We start from the raw sequence: 17,278 nt of genomic DNA, 5'->3' as shown, positions 1-17,278 counted from the left end.
AAGGTATAAGAACAGTATTAGGAGTTGGGGCATCGAGAACTTCAGCAAGGAATCATATGGCTATCACAATATTGTGGGAAGAAAAATCACAAATGAAAGTTCTATTACAAAACCTGGTAACAAAGTAAAACAAACAACAGAATGAGGATATAGGGGAGGATTTAAAGGATGTTCGGGATGCTAGGATAACAGGACAGCCGTTTAGGGAAGTGGAAGCAGCAATCAATGAAATGGGAAAAATCATCAACCATCCTAATGTATCAATTAGCAGCTTCCTAATACAGGACCTACATGGAAGGACTAAAGGAAATTCAGATGGGGAAGTGCCTAGGTTCATAACAAATAAGATGCTAGAACAATGGACAAAAATAAAAGGAGTAGATTGATGCTGGGTTACTAGGCACTACTAAAGGATCTATTATGCTGCGAAAAGGGGCTAGCTTGATGAAACATGGATTCTTCCTATGGTACTAGCAGTATCAATGCCCACAGGCCTCAGTCCTTAGGTACACAGGAACCTATCATGGCAGGTTACATCTTAAAGGTATATGTCACTCATCCTCAGATTCTGGTAAGGAAAGGTGGGGGAGTCTGGAAAGCTCCAGGTACCTCATGTTGTTCCAAGAGGCATGGTACCTGGTTATGTCATTGTGATGTACTGCAAAGTGCATTGCCAGCATGTGTGTTCCCTTAAGATGAAGAAACCTTAAATTGCACGATACAGCTGAGACAATAGGAACAAGGTCAAGCCAAGGTTTCAAGGGCTGGATAAGGCAAATATTGTGTAACCTCTTGGGTCGGACACTTCCAATATGGGACACAAACATATTATTATGACTGGGCAATGTTCTGCTTAGTTCCAAGAAAGGTTACTTGACTAGAGGAAAAGATAATTTTTCCAGTTCCCCAGCATGAGGTCCATAATATATCAGCTGATGCCCCTCTGATTGGCGCTGCCCTAGATTCTGTGCTACAGTTAGGCCAAGTCATGCCACCATTATGTTTACATGTGCAGGCCTTAATGAGCAGATGTCCAGAACATTTCTTGACCTTGAGACAGGGAAGTCGAAGTATTCAAAGTGACAAAGATACACTGGGAAATGGCCCATGGTGGAAGTTAGTGTACAATATTGGGGACCATTCATGGAATCAATGGGCTTTGTTATTCTCCAAGCCATACTAGTAGTGGTGTTAAGTGGTGATTTGGAAGGTTAGGAGGTTGGTCAGGCAGTTGAGAAAGAAGAGATGTATCTGAAATACAGACTTTGATGACGACTTAGAAAGGATTCCACAGCTTCTTCAAGGTGTGGGGAGTGTTGGGAGCGAAGGCAAATTCAGGCCTGCTGCGGATTTTAAGAGTCTTACATTTAACAGCATAAGCATATGCAGAATGGTGTATGTGTAAGCAATTGCAGAATAATCATGTTTAATGTTCTGCATGTGTAAGAAACTGCAGAGTAATCATGTTTGTGAGAAAGTAACTAAAAAGCTAGAACAGACCGGTTTGAACTAACACTAAAACTGTACTGACGGGGGAGAAGAGTTAACATGGAAATCAGAGACTAATACATATGTATAAGAAAAGATAAAAAAAATTATTTATAAGTTTTGTGTAACAAAAGGAAGCTGAAGCTGTACTGTCCGGTGCCGACAGTAACTGTGATGAGATCGTCCTGATGAGCTTCCCACTTCTGAGCAACTGATCTGAGTAATATGAGTTTTGTCTTAATAAATATTTATTAGATTCATCTGCTGAGTAAATGAACCTCAAGCCAACAATGTCCATGTTCCAAAAAGATTATAATTTACTCAAGGTGGCTCTGTTGACTTAAAAAAAGAGTGGAGTGAGAGCTGTGTTTGAATAGCAGCAGAGCTTCAAGAGTGAATTCAAACCAGTGTTCATACAGGAACCATCTATTTGTTGTTTTTAAAATATTTTTATAAAATAAGAAACCATTCCTCATCCTACTCTCCTGGGCCTAATAACTAAAACAAAGATCAGGAATGACTGAGCTCAGAGAGCCAAAATAAGCAGGCTCTAATAACAGACTCATGATAATTTTTGACAGTTTGGCCAACTCTCATGATATTTGGCATTTTTCTTAAAGCCCCAGTTCCTGGAGGCATGTGATTAGGTGAGAATTTTAGCATAAGTTTAAATAGAAAAGTAAGTTTCTATCCTTCATGGTTGTTGAGAAAAGCTTGAAAATATTACCCAAGTGTACCCTAATTGTTCAAAAACTATGACACAAAAAAGGACCCACTATTTTTTTAAAATCTCATTTCCACCTCCCTCAAAATTACTCTGTCAATGTTGCATATGTGGGGGGGGGGAGGGTTGTCACTCAAGAATGAAGGGAATATTTGAATATATATGAAAGAGATAATCATTTTAGTCTTGTTCCTATTTCTGGAGCTTTAGACAGATGTCATGTAGGAAAGTGCTTATGTTCAGAGAGATTAACAGATTCCACATATTGTCTCTGTAAACAATCATTTATTTCATTCGGCTAAAGACTTCTGTTAGTCTGCTCATACATTTAAATATATAGAAACTCTTTTTGGTGCTTCTACCCTGTAATATATTAATATATTCTTTTATTTTTAACCAATATCTCTGCCTATCAGATTCCATAATATATTGCACCTTTCACGCCTCCCAAAGCAGTTTATTAACTATGTTGACTTATTTAATGTTAGAGCACCAATCACCTTAATATGTGGGCATTATTTACAAAATGTTAAAGATCATAAAATACTATAGGCGGGGCCGGTAATGCCACCTGTTTTTAAGGTTGCACAACAATTCCCATTATAAGATCCTGTTTTCAATTGCTTATAACTTTGCCAAACTTCAACCATCTGGGCCAAAATTCTACATGTCAGGTGTCTGCCTCAGCCTGAATTTTTTGGGGAAAGCTTCAGTCAAAACAGTTCAGACATTTCCAAGAATGAGACTTAGGAAAAATAAGTTTTAACCATGCATGGTAGATCTAACCGTTCCAACCAGGCCGATGACCCACAGGGATGTCAATATGATGCCACATGATGGAATTTGTTTTTTACAGTTTGCTTTTTAAAAAAAAAAAAACAGAAATTACACACACAAAAGCTAAAAGAACATTATTAAGGTTGCAGAGTGAAGCACCCAAAAGTGAGGAAATTATAGAATTATATAAATTATAAAATTGCCTGTACAACCTGAATTCAGCCCCTTGTGCGTATGCATTATGATACAGTCTTTAATTACATGATCGCATACTATTTTTTCCACAGGACCCCTGCCTCATTCAGTGCACAGGATGAGCTTGCTCTGAGGATGAATCACCATTGTGTAATGAAGGAGACTGTTGCCTGGAAGCCCTCTGCCTCATTTGTTGCAGAAGTAGTGAATGAGGCAGAGGACTGCAGGAAGGGGAAGGAGGGTCTCATGGTTAAAGTAGTTGAATGCTGCTCTGGAGAACTGGGAAATATAATTTACCCCTTCACATAACACAAGAACCAGGGCTCACCAATGAAACTAATATGTACCAGGTTTAAAACAAATATAAGGAAGTGCTACTTTACAGAATGCACAGTCAACCTGTGGAACTCATTGCCAGGGGATGTTGTAAAGTAGTACTTACCTTACAGGGTGGGCTGGGGCTGGCTCTGACTCTCTCAGCCACGCCCCTTCCACCCTAGGCCCCACCCTTTCTGGGAGCCACAGCTGGCCCCAGCGTACCGGTAAGTCACTGGACTTACTTTCACCCCTGAACCTGGGGACCGCAGCATACCACGGCTCCGGGAACCAGAGTGTGGGGGGAACCCCCAACAAACTCTATATTAAGACACTAATAACTCTACTAATACTAAGGAACTAACTATATACAACCAGATAAAAAACGAACTTGCTGAGCAAGAGCTAAGGGAAGTTCCAGCCACCATCACTGGTGGTAAGAAGAAACTGAAGGAGGGGCGGGTTGGCAGGGCTATATAATAGGCGCCATGAAGGCGCGACTCCAGGGGGCACTCAGGCCAACCCAACGGATGCTGCTAGGGGAAAAATCTTCTGGTCAACGTGCACGCGTGTGCACACACCTGATTGGAATGGACATGAACAAGCACTCGAAGAAGAAGTAATAGTTTTTACAAAGAATCATACCAACATTAATTAATACTTGTAATACTCATGGGAGATAGGTAAATAAGTATTTTATGCATCTGATGGAGAAACTGAGACGGAGAGGTCAAGTATTTTCCAAGGTTGCATGGCAAACAAGCGGGTTGGGCAGGAGTAGAACTCAAATTATTGTCTCCTAGTCTCTTCACTTTTCAATCCATCACCTTTTACAATAATATATGATATCTTGCATTATTATAGTACCTTTCATTATATTTCTTTGCTCACTTTTTAGCCACAAAAAGTGCAGAGTGATTGAAAACTTTCATCCACAAACATTCTGCAAACTTCAGAATGCTGTGCTGGGCAAAATGGGTGTGCCATTTTCTATGAACATTAGCATTTTAGAAAATACTCCAAGCGCCTAAAAACAATCCACTGCTTTGGATTTGGTGGAATATATTCTATTTGCTTCAAGTTCCATTTTATTCCAATATTTCAGGGGTTACGAGAGTATTACTTTCTGAATAAGCAGTAGTCCTGAGGCAGGTTAATTTATTTTTGTGTTGAGAAGCTGCAAAATTGTTGCAGAAATTGGTGCTATTCAAATTTCTAAACTGTTCTACAATTGCTCCGTGGGCTCTGACATGTGTTTTAATTTCTCAAATGTTTCTATCACACTATAGCACTAGGACCTGAAGGAATCCTTTAGTTCTGGTACAGTAAGTGTAGAATAAATATAGCACAGCACAGATGGCTAAGGAACAGGACAGCAGAAACAAGCCAAAGTGCTGCAGGAAACAAACTGCACTTTCAATTAATAGGGTTTAAGTATCATTTTGTGTTCTGCTACAGTCCTTAATGCTTCTCATCAAAATCAGCCTATGAAAGCATCAGAGGGCAGTGGTGACACTGCACCCTTTGTTGCCAATGTTACAGCTCTGTAAGATCACGGACTCTTTGCTAATCAGTAATTCTAGAGCAGCTTGCAACAAAGAACTCCTCACTCAAGAGGGAGTTACATTCTGTATTAATGTCTCCAGGCAGCAGCCATTCCCAGGTCTTCACCACGTCCGAAGCCTGCGCGTTCCTGTTTTTGATGATCCTTTGGAGGACTTGTATAAGTATTTTGAACAGTGCAACAATGCCATAGAGGACACAGAACAAAGTGGTGGAAAATGCTTAGTTTACTGTAAAAATGGCCGCAGTAGATCTGCAGCGATCTGCACTGCCTATCTGATGAAACACCAAAATCTCACTCTCAAGGATGCCTTTGAGGTACTGTACTCATGGTTGAAAGTTATGCCTCTTATGTTTGATAAGAAATTCATTTCAAATTATGTTATGAATAATGACCCAATTCCTAAGACTACAAGAAACAAACAATATAGGAGATAGCATTCCTATCTGAAAAAAATAAGCAGCTGGAGATAAAACTATTTAAATTAACTAACTTGGACACATATGAGTGCCATTATTGATAATCCTGACAAAATCTGACGGAGTTTTATAGATGCATTTTAGTGTCCTTAGCTAGGGTTACCATATTTTGTCCCTCCTAATGGAGGACACTCCCGGGGGCCCCGCCCACGCCCCCAGCCCCGCCCACGCCCCCGCCCCAACTCCGCCCCCTCCCAAAGTCTCCGCCCCCTCCCCTGAAGCCTGAAGCAGGTAAGGGGGGGTGTGGGGAGGAGGAGGCGCGGCCCAGCCCAGGCTGGCTCCCCCGGCGGCTCCAGCCTGGGTCGGCTCGGGCCCTGGGGTGCCGGCCCCGGCCGACCACCCCCGGCGGCCCGGCGCACCCCCCGGCTCCCCCCCCCCCGACCCCCGGCCCCCCGACCCCGGCCCGGCTCCCCGACCCGCGGGCCCGGCCCCCCGACCCCGGCCCGGCCCCCAGCCCCGCGGGCCCGGCCCGGCTCCCCGATCCCGGCCCGGCTCCCCGACCCCGGCCCGGCTCCCAGCCCCGTGGGCCCGGCCCGGCTCCCCGACCCCGGCCCGGCTCCCAGCCCCGCGGGCCCGGCCCGGCACCATGCCCCCGGCCCCGCACAAAGAGGCCCCGGCCGAGCCTCCCGATTTTCCCGGACATGCCCGGCTTTTGGGGATTTCCCCCCGGACGGGGATTTGAGCCCCCAAAAGCCGGACATGTCCGGGAAAATCCGGACATATGGTAACCCTACCTTAGCCCATTTTATTTATATATTAAAGCAGGGCAAATCATGCTTTTTTTATCTTTTCCAATTTTATTCACAAATTGTCTGAACATTTTCAAATGTATTCACTTGAAATCCTGTGAATATTATTGGACTGTGGTTTGTAAGCAGTTTAAGAATATTCGGCATTCCAAATTTGAGCTGTTATGATTGGACACAATCCCATGCTAAATTTCTGGTCCCTGACTAGACAAGGGAAGCTTTTAAAATTAGGTTTCTGGAACAAATACAATTACAAAGTCAAATGTTCTTTAAGAAAACACAGCAGAATATTCGCAGAAAGTTGGCTGTTTCTGTGAACATTCCTGAGTGCATTTGCAAATCCATGGCAAATGAACATAAAATGAGGTGCAGACAGAAAGCCACTCAGTGAAAAAAATCAAGCAAATCTGTGTAGATATCACTTGGCAGTGTTAATCCTGATCTCCTTCATAGCAATAAGAAGAACAGGAGTACTTGTGGCACCTTAGAGACTAACAAATTTATTAGAGCATAAGCTTTCGTGGACTACAGCCCACTTCTTCGGATGCATATCATGAGGTTGATGGATTTCCACTCCATACGGCTAAATGCAGTGCCTTGCATAATGACAGGTTTCAGAGTAGCAGCCGTGTTAGTCTGTATCCGCAAAAAGAAGAACAGGAGTACTTGTGGCACCTTAGAGACTAACAAATTTATTAGAGCATAAGCTTTCGTGGACTACAGCCCACTTCTTCAGAATTTATTAGAGCATAAGCTTTCGTGGACTACAGCCCACTTCTTCGGATGCCCGAAGAAGTGGGCTGTAGTCCACGAAGGCTTATGCTCTAATAAATTTGTTAGTCTCTAAGGTGCCACAAGTACTCCTGTTCTTCTTTTTGCGGATACAGACTAACACGGCTGCTACTCTGAAACCCTTCATAGCAATGTTATCTATGTAATAGCCAAACATTGCACAGAGACAATATTTATTGTTCCTGATAAACAGTACCTTAGATAATAATAATGCCCTACTAATAATGCCTCAACTTTGATTTGGAGTGCCCACCAAGTGGGGCTCAGTCTATATGTGCTTTCACTCTTGGCCTTTCTATTAGACCTACCAGAAAAGTTACTAATTAAGATGATTGTCATGTTGATGCCACTTCACTAGGAACTGGACTAACCCTCACTTCCCCAGATACAACAGATCAGATTACTCAAAAAATGATACATGTATTCTTTGGCATATGCAAAAATATACAAAACCAGGACATTTCACGGTTATTCTCACATAGAAATATCAAAATCAACTTTCTCAGAAGTCATGGGGGCAGAGGAGGGGGAATATCTTGCCTGATTTCCTGCACAATTTCTACTACACATGCAATGTTTGTCACTTTTTCTAGACTGTGAAGACTGCCAGACCAGGAGTAGAGCCCAATGCAGGATTCTGGACTCAGCTGCAGAGATATGAAGAACATTTACAGACGCAGCATCAGTTGGGTCATTCTTCTGAAAAAATGATTTCTTCCAAATAAATATAATTCTGATTAAAATTTTCTTTTTCAAAGTTTTAAACACAATTGCTTCTAAAAGGCCTAGCAGGGCTGCAAAACCAACTAGAAGAACATAAAACATCCAGCCTTCTCAATGTATTTTTGAGGTTTGCATGACATTCAGATTCTGCAGATTAAGCAGACTTTTAAAAAAATTCTAAACTTTATGGGTACAAAGATAATCTTCCAAATGTGAACAGAGTGTAACCAAAGCAGTATTATTTTCCCCGATCCTGTAAACAACCTACAACAATGACATGAGGTGTGAATTTCCTCATTCAGCTCACTGAGGTGCTAACTTTACAGCCTAATGAAGACTCTAAGTATTTAACTGTTGATCATTTTAGCAGATGGAATTGGGGTAGGAGAGCAGCCCGCAGGTGGCAGAAATTGCAGCAGGGAAAACGGTGCAGAGTGAAGCAAGGAAGAGAAATGAACAGGGAAGAGAGACAAACATAAAGGATAGGGAAGGAAGAAAAACAAAGGGAAAAAATAGTGGTGCAGTCCTAATGGTGAGCATGTTTTCCCTTTGAGTGATGCTAAATATGACAATAGGATACTGAATAAAAACTTTTCATTACTAAATACAGGCTATATTCTACTCTTGATCTTGGTACAAAGCTCCCAATGATATTAGTGGGAGAACTACTGTGCCTAGAACAGTATATAGTTCGAATCTGTACCCCATCCATTGGGCAATAATTAAGAGTGCAATTTGGCCTCTCCACAAAATAAGTTTGACAACCCTCACCTACTTGTTTATGAGTAGGTCTAGAACTAGAATAGAGGGGCACTGCAGACCACAGGCTGAATACTGGCAGAGTTCTGTGTGGGAAGCTTACACAGCTACTGCTCATTCTATGCCTGAATTAGCTTAGTTTTCCCTTGGTTTCAGCAGTACTGAAATATCCATCACAATATTAAAACAAAGGGGAAGAACCTGGCATTATAACGTAATCTCCATCCATTCTATTACCATTTACTAAGCCAAATGAGATTTAACAGTCCCCAAACTGACTTACTGAATAGATCATCAGGGTGTAAAAGAACATTCTGTATCACACATGCAAAACAATGTTTCTGCTAAGAGCCCTTATACGATTTAATAGGAAATATGTTATCTGGGTACATTGGAGACAGATAGAATTTACAACTCAGGCTGCATTTAAATTTAATCATGGGGCTCAACATCAGACAAAAGTAGAGGATTATTTTGTTGAACTGTTTTAATACATTTGAAATTTAAAAAATAATTATGAAAGCTGTAAAATTGTCAATGTGAAATTTCATTTGGCATTGCTCAGCAAACCAATGTAATTTTTACAAAGGTTAGCTAATCTTCAATGACTAAATGCTTATACAATACAAAGGGTGTTCCCAGCAGCAGAGTAACTTGAGATGAAAATGCTAATGACCGAAAGTTACAACCATAAAATTACTGCAGACCAGAACCACCTTGGAATATTTTGAATTAGACAATTCTAATACAATGGGTTTTTTCAGTTTCAAATGTAAATGGATTTTTTTTTAATCCACAAAACAATAAGCAAAAAAATAATCAATGATTTGGGACTAAGGCATCAGATAGATAATGAATCCCTTTATCAGATGGCTTCTCCATTCCTGACTGTTTGCAGTATTCCTTGTATATTATTCTATTTGTATATTTGCCATCCACTGGAAAAGGATTTTAGTGTGTTGTGTTCTGCAATTTTTTTTTAAAGTTCCACTACAAATTCCACATACTAGACCAGTGGTTCTCAAACTTATTTGATTGCACCCCCACCCTTCTTTGTGCCTATAGTAGCTTATGTGACCCACCACCCCGCCCCCACTCATGCCACACAAGTACCTATACCAATGTATGTGGCAGCAGTGCTTCACTTGAATCAATTTTGGCTTCTTTGTTTTTCACCTGAGTTGGGGTTTTTTCTGTTGCACGAATGAGCCAGTGATCCATTGTAAGAAGAGCAAAAGCAAAGCTGCGATTGTGGTCCATGCTTACAATTAAATATCAGAGGGGTAGCTGGGTTAGTCTGTATCCACAAAAACAGCAAAGAGTCCGGTGGCACCTTCGGGTTTTTTACCCACGAAAGCTTATGCCCAAATAAATCTGTTAGACTTTAAGGTGCCACTGGACTCCTCGTTGTTTTTACAATTAAATGTGCACATCACGTCATAGCAAACAGATTAATGTACAGATGGCCATGACTTTTTATAATGCTATTGAAACTTAACAGAAATCCATCAAAATGCACAGAGCCATCTACAGGTAAATGCAGAGCACCATCTGAAGACCTGATATGTCTGGAATAATCAGCTTTGCTAGTTATTCATCGTTGTGGGTAAAATGTGCACAGTAATTTTTTTCCCCCTAAAGCTTCTCACCCCACCCCAAATACATTCCAGACACCCGAGGTGGGTGCAGCCCCCCAGTTTGAGAACCTCTGTATTAGACATAATGTGAACATCAATAAAACATATGTCTTTAAGTGCAAATATAATAAAATTAATGTTTCATTAATACTGTCCATAACAACTTTAATTAAGAACTGCAAATCACTCAAGGGTTAATTCTTATTTACTCTTAAAAGCTAAAACATCTTTTAAAAAATAAGAAGCTGAAGGATTAATAAAATTACAGTAAATTTTACAACACTGTATTTTTATTAGGTTGTGATTAGTTGCAGCATGTCAGTTTCACTGTTTGAGCCAGTCAAAAATAGATTAACAATTAGTCTTGGTTTGTTGTCAGGGTACACCATACATTATGGCTTCGTTTTGCTTGATTTGTCAATGAACAGAATATCTCCATGTGGCAATATCTTTCCAGAAACTTAACTGTTTCCATTTTCAAAATATTCCCAGAAGGAAGTACTAAAACATATAACAACCTCAATACCGAGATAAAGATTGCAGCCTGAACTAGAACACTCAAAAATTAGTTTCTCTTTTTATTTGGATTGACAAGATGTTAACGTACAAACAATTACAAAATAAAAGAAGAGTTTACACATAATCTTTGGCTGTTCTGACTGTATCTGAATTTTTGGTGTAAATGCGTGGCTGACGAGCTGCCTGGCCAGCGGAGTAGTCATACTTGCGGTCGCTGTAATTAAGAAAAACGAACTGTAAATTATTAAGTACTATGCATCCAAATGCTTTTTGACAAAATTAGTTTAACTGATCTAAGCAGGAATCTTTATTTATGCTAGTTGCAAATTTTAACACAAATCAATACGATAAAGAATGTAGTGGAAAATTATCTTGGGTCCACGCTGTTGGTATCTCACCCTTAGTACAGAGCTTTAAATTCTGCACTAGGTTTTACTGAAGGATTTACTAAAATCATGTTGAAAATTAGTGAGTCAGTGCATTATGGGTCAGATCCAAAGCCTTATTAAGTCAATAGAATTTTGTCCATCAACTTCAGTGGCTTTGGACCAGGCTCAATATGCAATAGTATATCATGCTCAACGTAATACTGTCCCTCATTGGCTGTTTTCACACAGCTTTTTCTAATGTTTAAGTAAAGCATCATACAACATGCTTCTTCCTTCTGTGCATCTTCTTTTTTTAAAATAAATGTGGTTTAGATGTACTTGGTCCTAGTATTCCTTGGACATTTCAAGGGTGCACAGACCTTTGCTGTTTCTGACAACTGCAACCTTTTCCCAGACAACTGCTGCACATCTGACTTGTTTTAAATAAAGATTATGTTTTTCCAATGAAAAAGGATAAGTAGTTCGGCCAGAAATCTTAGTTTTTCTGACATATTGCTAAACAAACCTTTCTACAAGAAACAAGAAAAATCTCAGAATTTCTTAAGCTGTATCACTTGCTTTGGGGGGAAAATGATTTTATTTTCTGCAAGATAAATGGAATTAGATTATTTTAATGGTAGTAAAAAATATATGATTAGAAAATTATAGCACTATTGCCATAATACAAAAAAAAGTTAAAGATCTGTATTGCAATTTTACCAATACAAAGGAAGCTCTGCTCTTTGACTGCACAATTCCATTGTACATTCATTAGAAGCACCAACACTGCCCATAATTATAAAAAATATAAAGCTGATTATTTCAAATTTTAACAAGCCAGTGTCAGAGGTCAGAAGGGTAGGCGTAAAGAGTATATACATGTTTACATCACAAGTTTATGGCAAGATTCAGTGTTGAATTGACAGTCCTAGCCTCTAGTTTTTGCATCTACACAATACAGAAGTGAATAATTGGGAACAAACCCACTTTCTATACATAAATTGGCACTGATTGAAGTATATAATTTATTTTGATCTTTAAGATAAAGAGCTACCTGTGCTTTCCTCTTTTTCCCCCTTTGCATGAACAAGTCAAGAAGATCCCACCAAGCATAGACAGAATCGATCCAGCCCAGCCTAAGTACAGTGCATCTCCTAGTTCATACCTGGAATATGAAGGATTTTATGGAAGCATCATACAACAGGATCACACATAGAAGATTTAAAGCTTTCTCCATGATATTATTATATATTTTATATGAAGCAGTAATACATTTTACACTGTACTAGCTATAAGATGTGCTAATTGTATAAAAAGCTAGCATCATTATTGGTAAAGAATGCAGAGAATTATAAACCAGGCAGTTTCAGTTCCCAATTAAATGTTACATAATAGATGATGTGGCCAATAATGTAAGCATTTGTATCTCTAATCAACAAACCTCTTAAGCATATGCTTAAGTGCTTTGCTGAATCAGGGATTTAAAGAACAAAAATTAATAAGCAACCTGGAGATAAAGGGGGATAGGTAATTGCTTAGAAATACCGAAGAGTTGGTCATAAAGGACATATATTTACAGTGTCTGAGAACAGAATAAATGGAGCAACAGCTTGAAGATAAAACAGGAAAAAAGGTTTACTGCACTTATCCACTTACATCTGAAGATCTCAGTATTATCTCTTCAGCGTAATAATATTCTCCTACACAGAATTACCAATACAGATCCCCACTATAGGAGACTATTAAACAGCTAAGCAATTAGTGTCTGATCTAGCACTCCTACCAAGAAAACGTTTAGTTAAAAGTGTGAACTGATCTGAAAGTAGCAACCTTAAAAATCTCAAAGACAGCAATGTTATAGATGCATATTGTAGATATGGTACCCTTGCTGTAATGTAGAAAACTTAGTTTCCTTCTAGCAAAGGAACTTCTGTCTGTTCATACCAGGTCTGAATGCAAATTCTCATCCAGTTCTAACCTTAGCTTTTCCAAGATTGTTTCACCCTTATACTTCTCCCTATATTCTAATAACAGCTGGTGGACTTCCTGAAGAGCTTAGCTCTATGTAGTCATCTGGAGTTCTCTTCATGTCCAGATTTTTCATATCTAACCTGGTATTACCAGCAAGTGGTAACAGTAAGGAGGACTAACCCAGAATATCAGTAATAAATAGTCAAGAATGACTGGTTTAGTCAGTCTTTCACAAGGCCAGATACAAACCCATCACCCTTCTTTTTTTAATGGAGATCTTAATGTTATTATTTGTATGATCGCAGTACCTAGGAATCCCAGTCATGGATCAGGGCCCCACTGTGCCAGATGTTGTACAAACACAGAAAAAAAGACAGTCCCTGCCCCAAAGAGCTTACAATTAAAATATAAAACAACAGATGGATATAGACAAACAGTTGAGTACAAGGAAACAATGAGACAATATTGGTCAGCACGACAGGCTGTGGTCTCAGCACACCAGCAGCCTAACGGCTGTCATGTTTTTGTAGGCATCAGGGCAAAGGAGAGTTTGAAGGAGGAATTTGAAGGAGGATAATGAAGTACAGTAGAACCTCAGAGATATGGACCCCTTGGGAATGGAGGTTGTCCATAACTCTGAAATGTTTGTAACTCTGAACAAAGCGCAGGTCGGACTCCAGATCCAGCAGCTGACACTCCAGGCCAGGTTTCAGCAGCAGCTGAGCTCCCTACTCAGCACCAGCATGAGTTTGCTAGCTTTCCCCCTCCAGGCAGGGTGTGTAACGCCCTCCAGGGGAGTGGGGGAAGGAGTGAAAATGGTGCAGACCCCAGTGCTGCTTAGGGTGACCAGACAGCGAGTTTGAAAAATTGGGACAGGGGGTAATAGGATCCTATCTAAGAAAAAGACCCCAAAATCAGGACTGTCCCTATAAATTTGGGACATCTGGTCACCCTAGTGCTGCTCCTGCTCTACTAGCTGGCTCTGGCTGCCTTGGGCTGGCAGCCCCAATGTCTTGCTTTTAGTGGCTACCCCATGCGTGGGGGTGAGGACAGACAGCTCAGATGTGCCTACCTTTAAGATGCAATACAGGCACAGTACAGTATTTGTTGTTGTTGTTGTTGTTGGTCTCTGTTACTGCCTGATTGGTTACTCCCGCTTTCACTTGGTATCCTGTTGACTGGTCAGTCCGTAACTCTAATGTTCGTATCTTTGAGGTTCTACTGTAGCTTTGTGGTTGTTTATGAGGAGCTTCTCCCAAGGGTAAGGGACGGCATGGGAGAAAGCACAAAAGTGCTTGTTTGAAAATTCAACAAGTGAGCTATGGCTGCAGATTGGAATTAGGAGCTGATCTTTCAATAATGAATGAGAGGCGATAGACAGGTTGGGGATAGGCATGGAAAGTGATGAGTCAGAACCATGCAAAGAGTGGGGTGACATGGTCAAAGTGATGGGTAAGGAGAATGGTCTTTGCAGAAGCATTCTGAATGGATATGAATGGGGAAAGATTGCATTTGTCAAGGCCAAAGAGAAGAATGTTGCAGTAATTGGGATGCAAGATAATAAGAGCAGGATGATAGTTGAACTGTATGGATGGATAGGAAAGGCTGTATCCTAGTGGCGTTATACTGAAAAAATCTGCAAGATTTAGACACAGCCAGGATGTGAGGACCTAGAGAGAGATCCAAGTTGAAGATGACGCCCAGATTACAGATGAGAGTGACTGGCAGGATGGTGGTGTTGTCTACAGTGTACAAGACAGGAGACAGCAGGAAGGATTTCAGGGAGGAAATTAGGAGTTCTGGTTTAGCCAGGTTGGGCTTGAACTGACAGCTAGACATTCCCGAGGAGATGTCAGACACAAGCTGAGAGTTTAGTTTGGACAGAGGGAGACAGGTCCAGAGTACAGATAGCACTGTGAGTAGTCAGCATAGAGATTGTATTTGAATTTGTGTTTGTGAGAGTGATTACCCAGAAATAAGGTGTAGAGGGAGAAGAGAACAGAACCAAGGACAGAGCCCGGTGGAACCCCAACATAGTGTTATAAAGGGATGGGCGAGAATCTTCTAAAGCAGTGGTCTCCAGCCTTTTTACACGCAAGATCACTTTTTGAATTTAAGGGCAACCCAGGATCTACCCCACCCCTTCCCTGAGGCCACGCCCCACTCCATCCCCCCCCCTCCGTTGCTCGCTCTCCCCCACTCTCACTCACTTTCACCAGGCTGGGTTAGGGGTTTGGAAGGGGGTGCAGGCTTTGGGTTGGGGCCAAGAGGTTCACTGTCTGGGAGGGGGCTCTGGGCTGAGCCTGGAGAGGGGGTTGGGGTGCAGGAGGGGGTGAGGGGTGCAAGTTCTGCGAGGGAGTTTGGGTGTAGGGGGAACTCCAGGCAGGGGCAGAATGTTGGGGTGCAGGATGGGTGTGGGATGTGGGCTCTGAGAGGGAATTTGGGTGCAGGAAGGGGCTCTGGGCTGGGACAGAGTGTTGGCGTCCAGGAGGAGGTACAGGGTGCTGGCTCTGGGAGGGGGCTCACAGCTGGGGGTTGGGGTGTGGCATCCCACCAGGCAGCACTTATCTCCGGCGGCTCCCGGTCTGTGGCACAGCATAGCTGCCGCTAAGCCAGGCTCCCTGCCTGCCCTGGCCCCACGCCACTCCTGGAAGGGGCCAATGTGTCCCTGCAGCTCCTGGGGGCGTGGAGGGGCGGGGACATGTGGCTTCACGCACTGCCCCTCTCTGCAAGCATCACCCCCGCAGCTCCCATTGGCCACAGCTCCCTGTTCCCGACCAATGGGAGCAGCGGGGACGGTGCTTGCAGGCAGAAGCAGCCCGCGGAGGGAAACCCCTGCCCCCGAGTATGAGGTGGGAGGGAGGGAATGAAATGTTTAGGGAGATGGGGTTTTCCCACAGGTATCTGCTAGGATCTGTTTTATGTAACAGCTTTATTCATGAAATGGAAGAAAGAAGAAAGAGGAGTGTAATGAAATTCATAGATTAAACTGAATTGGGATGACAGGAACACAACATATACCCACAGCTAGCCAAGAAATAAAAGAACAGAGGTTGCCAAGTACTGCCCACCTTCTTACAGCTTCAGCTCCAAATAGCCAGTGCTACAAGGAGGCATTCATGCAACCTTAACAGATATTGCTTTTCTAAAAGGTTCCCAAAGCTCAGAGGAGCAGCAGTGTATAGGCCATGCTTGATAGATTCCTAATGTCTCAGAAACATGCACCAGCCAGCTTCCAAATGCCCTCCCCTTTCCTTCAGTTCAGTCACCAAGGCAGCTGGCTAAAACATCCACCAACAGCTCTATACTATGAGCTGACAAATTTGGGCCCTGTCCATTGCAAAGTGTGAATCCCAAAGATCTGCCCTTTATCCACTTTAACATTTCCCAATGGGTAGTGGAGATAGTTCTGTATACAATATAGCCTGGAAAGATGGACATGGGTGTGACGGTACCTCCCATAAGGCTTAGAATGTGTTTTATGCTACATATGCCATGTAACATATCTCCATAAAGGTTATGACCTACTGAATGTAGTAATCCTATTTGCATGCATCATTTTGTATTCAATGTTATGAATGTTATGAATGTTGTCTGTGTACTGGCTTGACTTCTAAATAACCTTAGTAGAGCATTTGGTCAGTTCCTGGAGAAAGGAATGTTGAAATTAAGTACCTAATCAAGAAACACTTAAAGGACAATGGATCTTTGAATGCTCCAATCCACATAAGAAGTCTACTTGAGGACGTTCAAGGTAGCATGTAAACCAGGGGTAGGCAACCTATGGTACGCGTGCCGAAAGCGGCACACAAGCTGATTTTCAATGGCACTCACATTGGCTACCGGTCCGGGGGGCTCTGCATTTTAATTTAATTTTAAATAAAGCTTCTTAAACATTTTAAAAACCTTATTTACTTTAAATACAACAATAGTTTAGTTATATATTATAGACTTATAGAAAGAGACCTTCTAAAAACGTTAAAATGTATTACTGGCACGCGAAATCTTAAATTAGAGTGAATAAATGAAGACTCGGCACACCACTTCTGAAAGGTTGCCAAGCCCGATGTAAACAATGGATGCTACCTGTAAAAACTGTGAGTCATGCATGGACATGTGACTGGCCCAGGTGACTCCTAAACTCCATCTTGGAGCTGGACTTTGCTGGAGTGAGTGAGGAGTGGGTCTCCACCTACAAGAGAAAGTCTATTTAAACCC

General features: G+C 41.7%; 2 protein-coding genes across 3 annotated transcripts in view; one reads left to right on the top strand and one right to left on the bottom strand.

The window, feature by feature from the left end:
- The first annotated feature begins 4,884 nt into the window (after nucleotides 1-4,884).
- On the top strand, nucleotides 4,885-7,828 carry DUSP28 (dual specificity phosphatase 28). Its single transcript, XM_054038873.1, has 2 exons — nucleotides 4,885-5,380; nucleotides 7,677-7,828. The coding sequence occupies exons 1-2, from the start codon at nucleotides 5,033-5,035 to the stop codon at nucleotides 7,806-7,808; spliced, it is 480 nt and encodes a 159-aa protein (XP_053894848.1). The 5' UTR covers nucleotides 4,885-5,032; the 3' UTR covers nucleotides 7,809-7,828.
- Nucleotides 7,829-10,760: 2,932 nt separating this feature from the next.
- The window catches only part of LOC128842729 (claudin-15-like), a 33,691-nt gene continuing 27,173 nt past the window's right edge, over nucleotides 10,761-17,278 (bottom strand). For both annotated transcript variants that reach the window (XM_054038871.1, XM_054038872.1), the window contains 2 exons: nucleotides 12,144-12,254; nucleotides 10,761-10,935 (listed from right to left, as the gene is read on the bottom strand). In XM_054038871.1, the coding sequence (XP_053894846.1) occupies nucleotides 10,836-10,935; nucleotides 12,144-12,254 (211 nt within the window). In that variant the 3' untranslated portion in view covers nucleotides 10,761-10,835. The remainder of the gene's footprint in view (nucleotides 10,936-12,143; nucleotides 12,255-17,278) is intronic.

The sequence above is a fragment of the Malaclemys terrapin genome, chromosome 9 (assembly GCF_027887155.1).
Source record: "Malaclemys terrapin pileata isolate rMalTer1 chromosome 9, rMalTer1.hap1, whole genome shotgun sequence".
In the NCBI taxonomy this organism is placed as follows: Eukaryota; Metazoa; Chordata; order Testudines; family Emydidae; genus Malaclemys; species Malaclemys terrapin.
The sequence above is the reverse complement of the archived record's forward strand: the minus strand, read 5'-3'. Positions and strand labels throughout refer to the sequence as shown.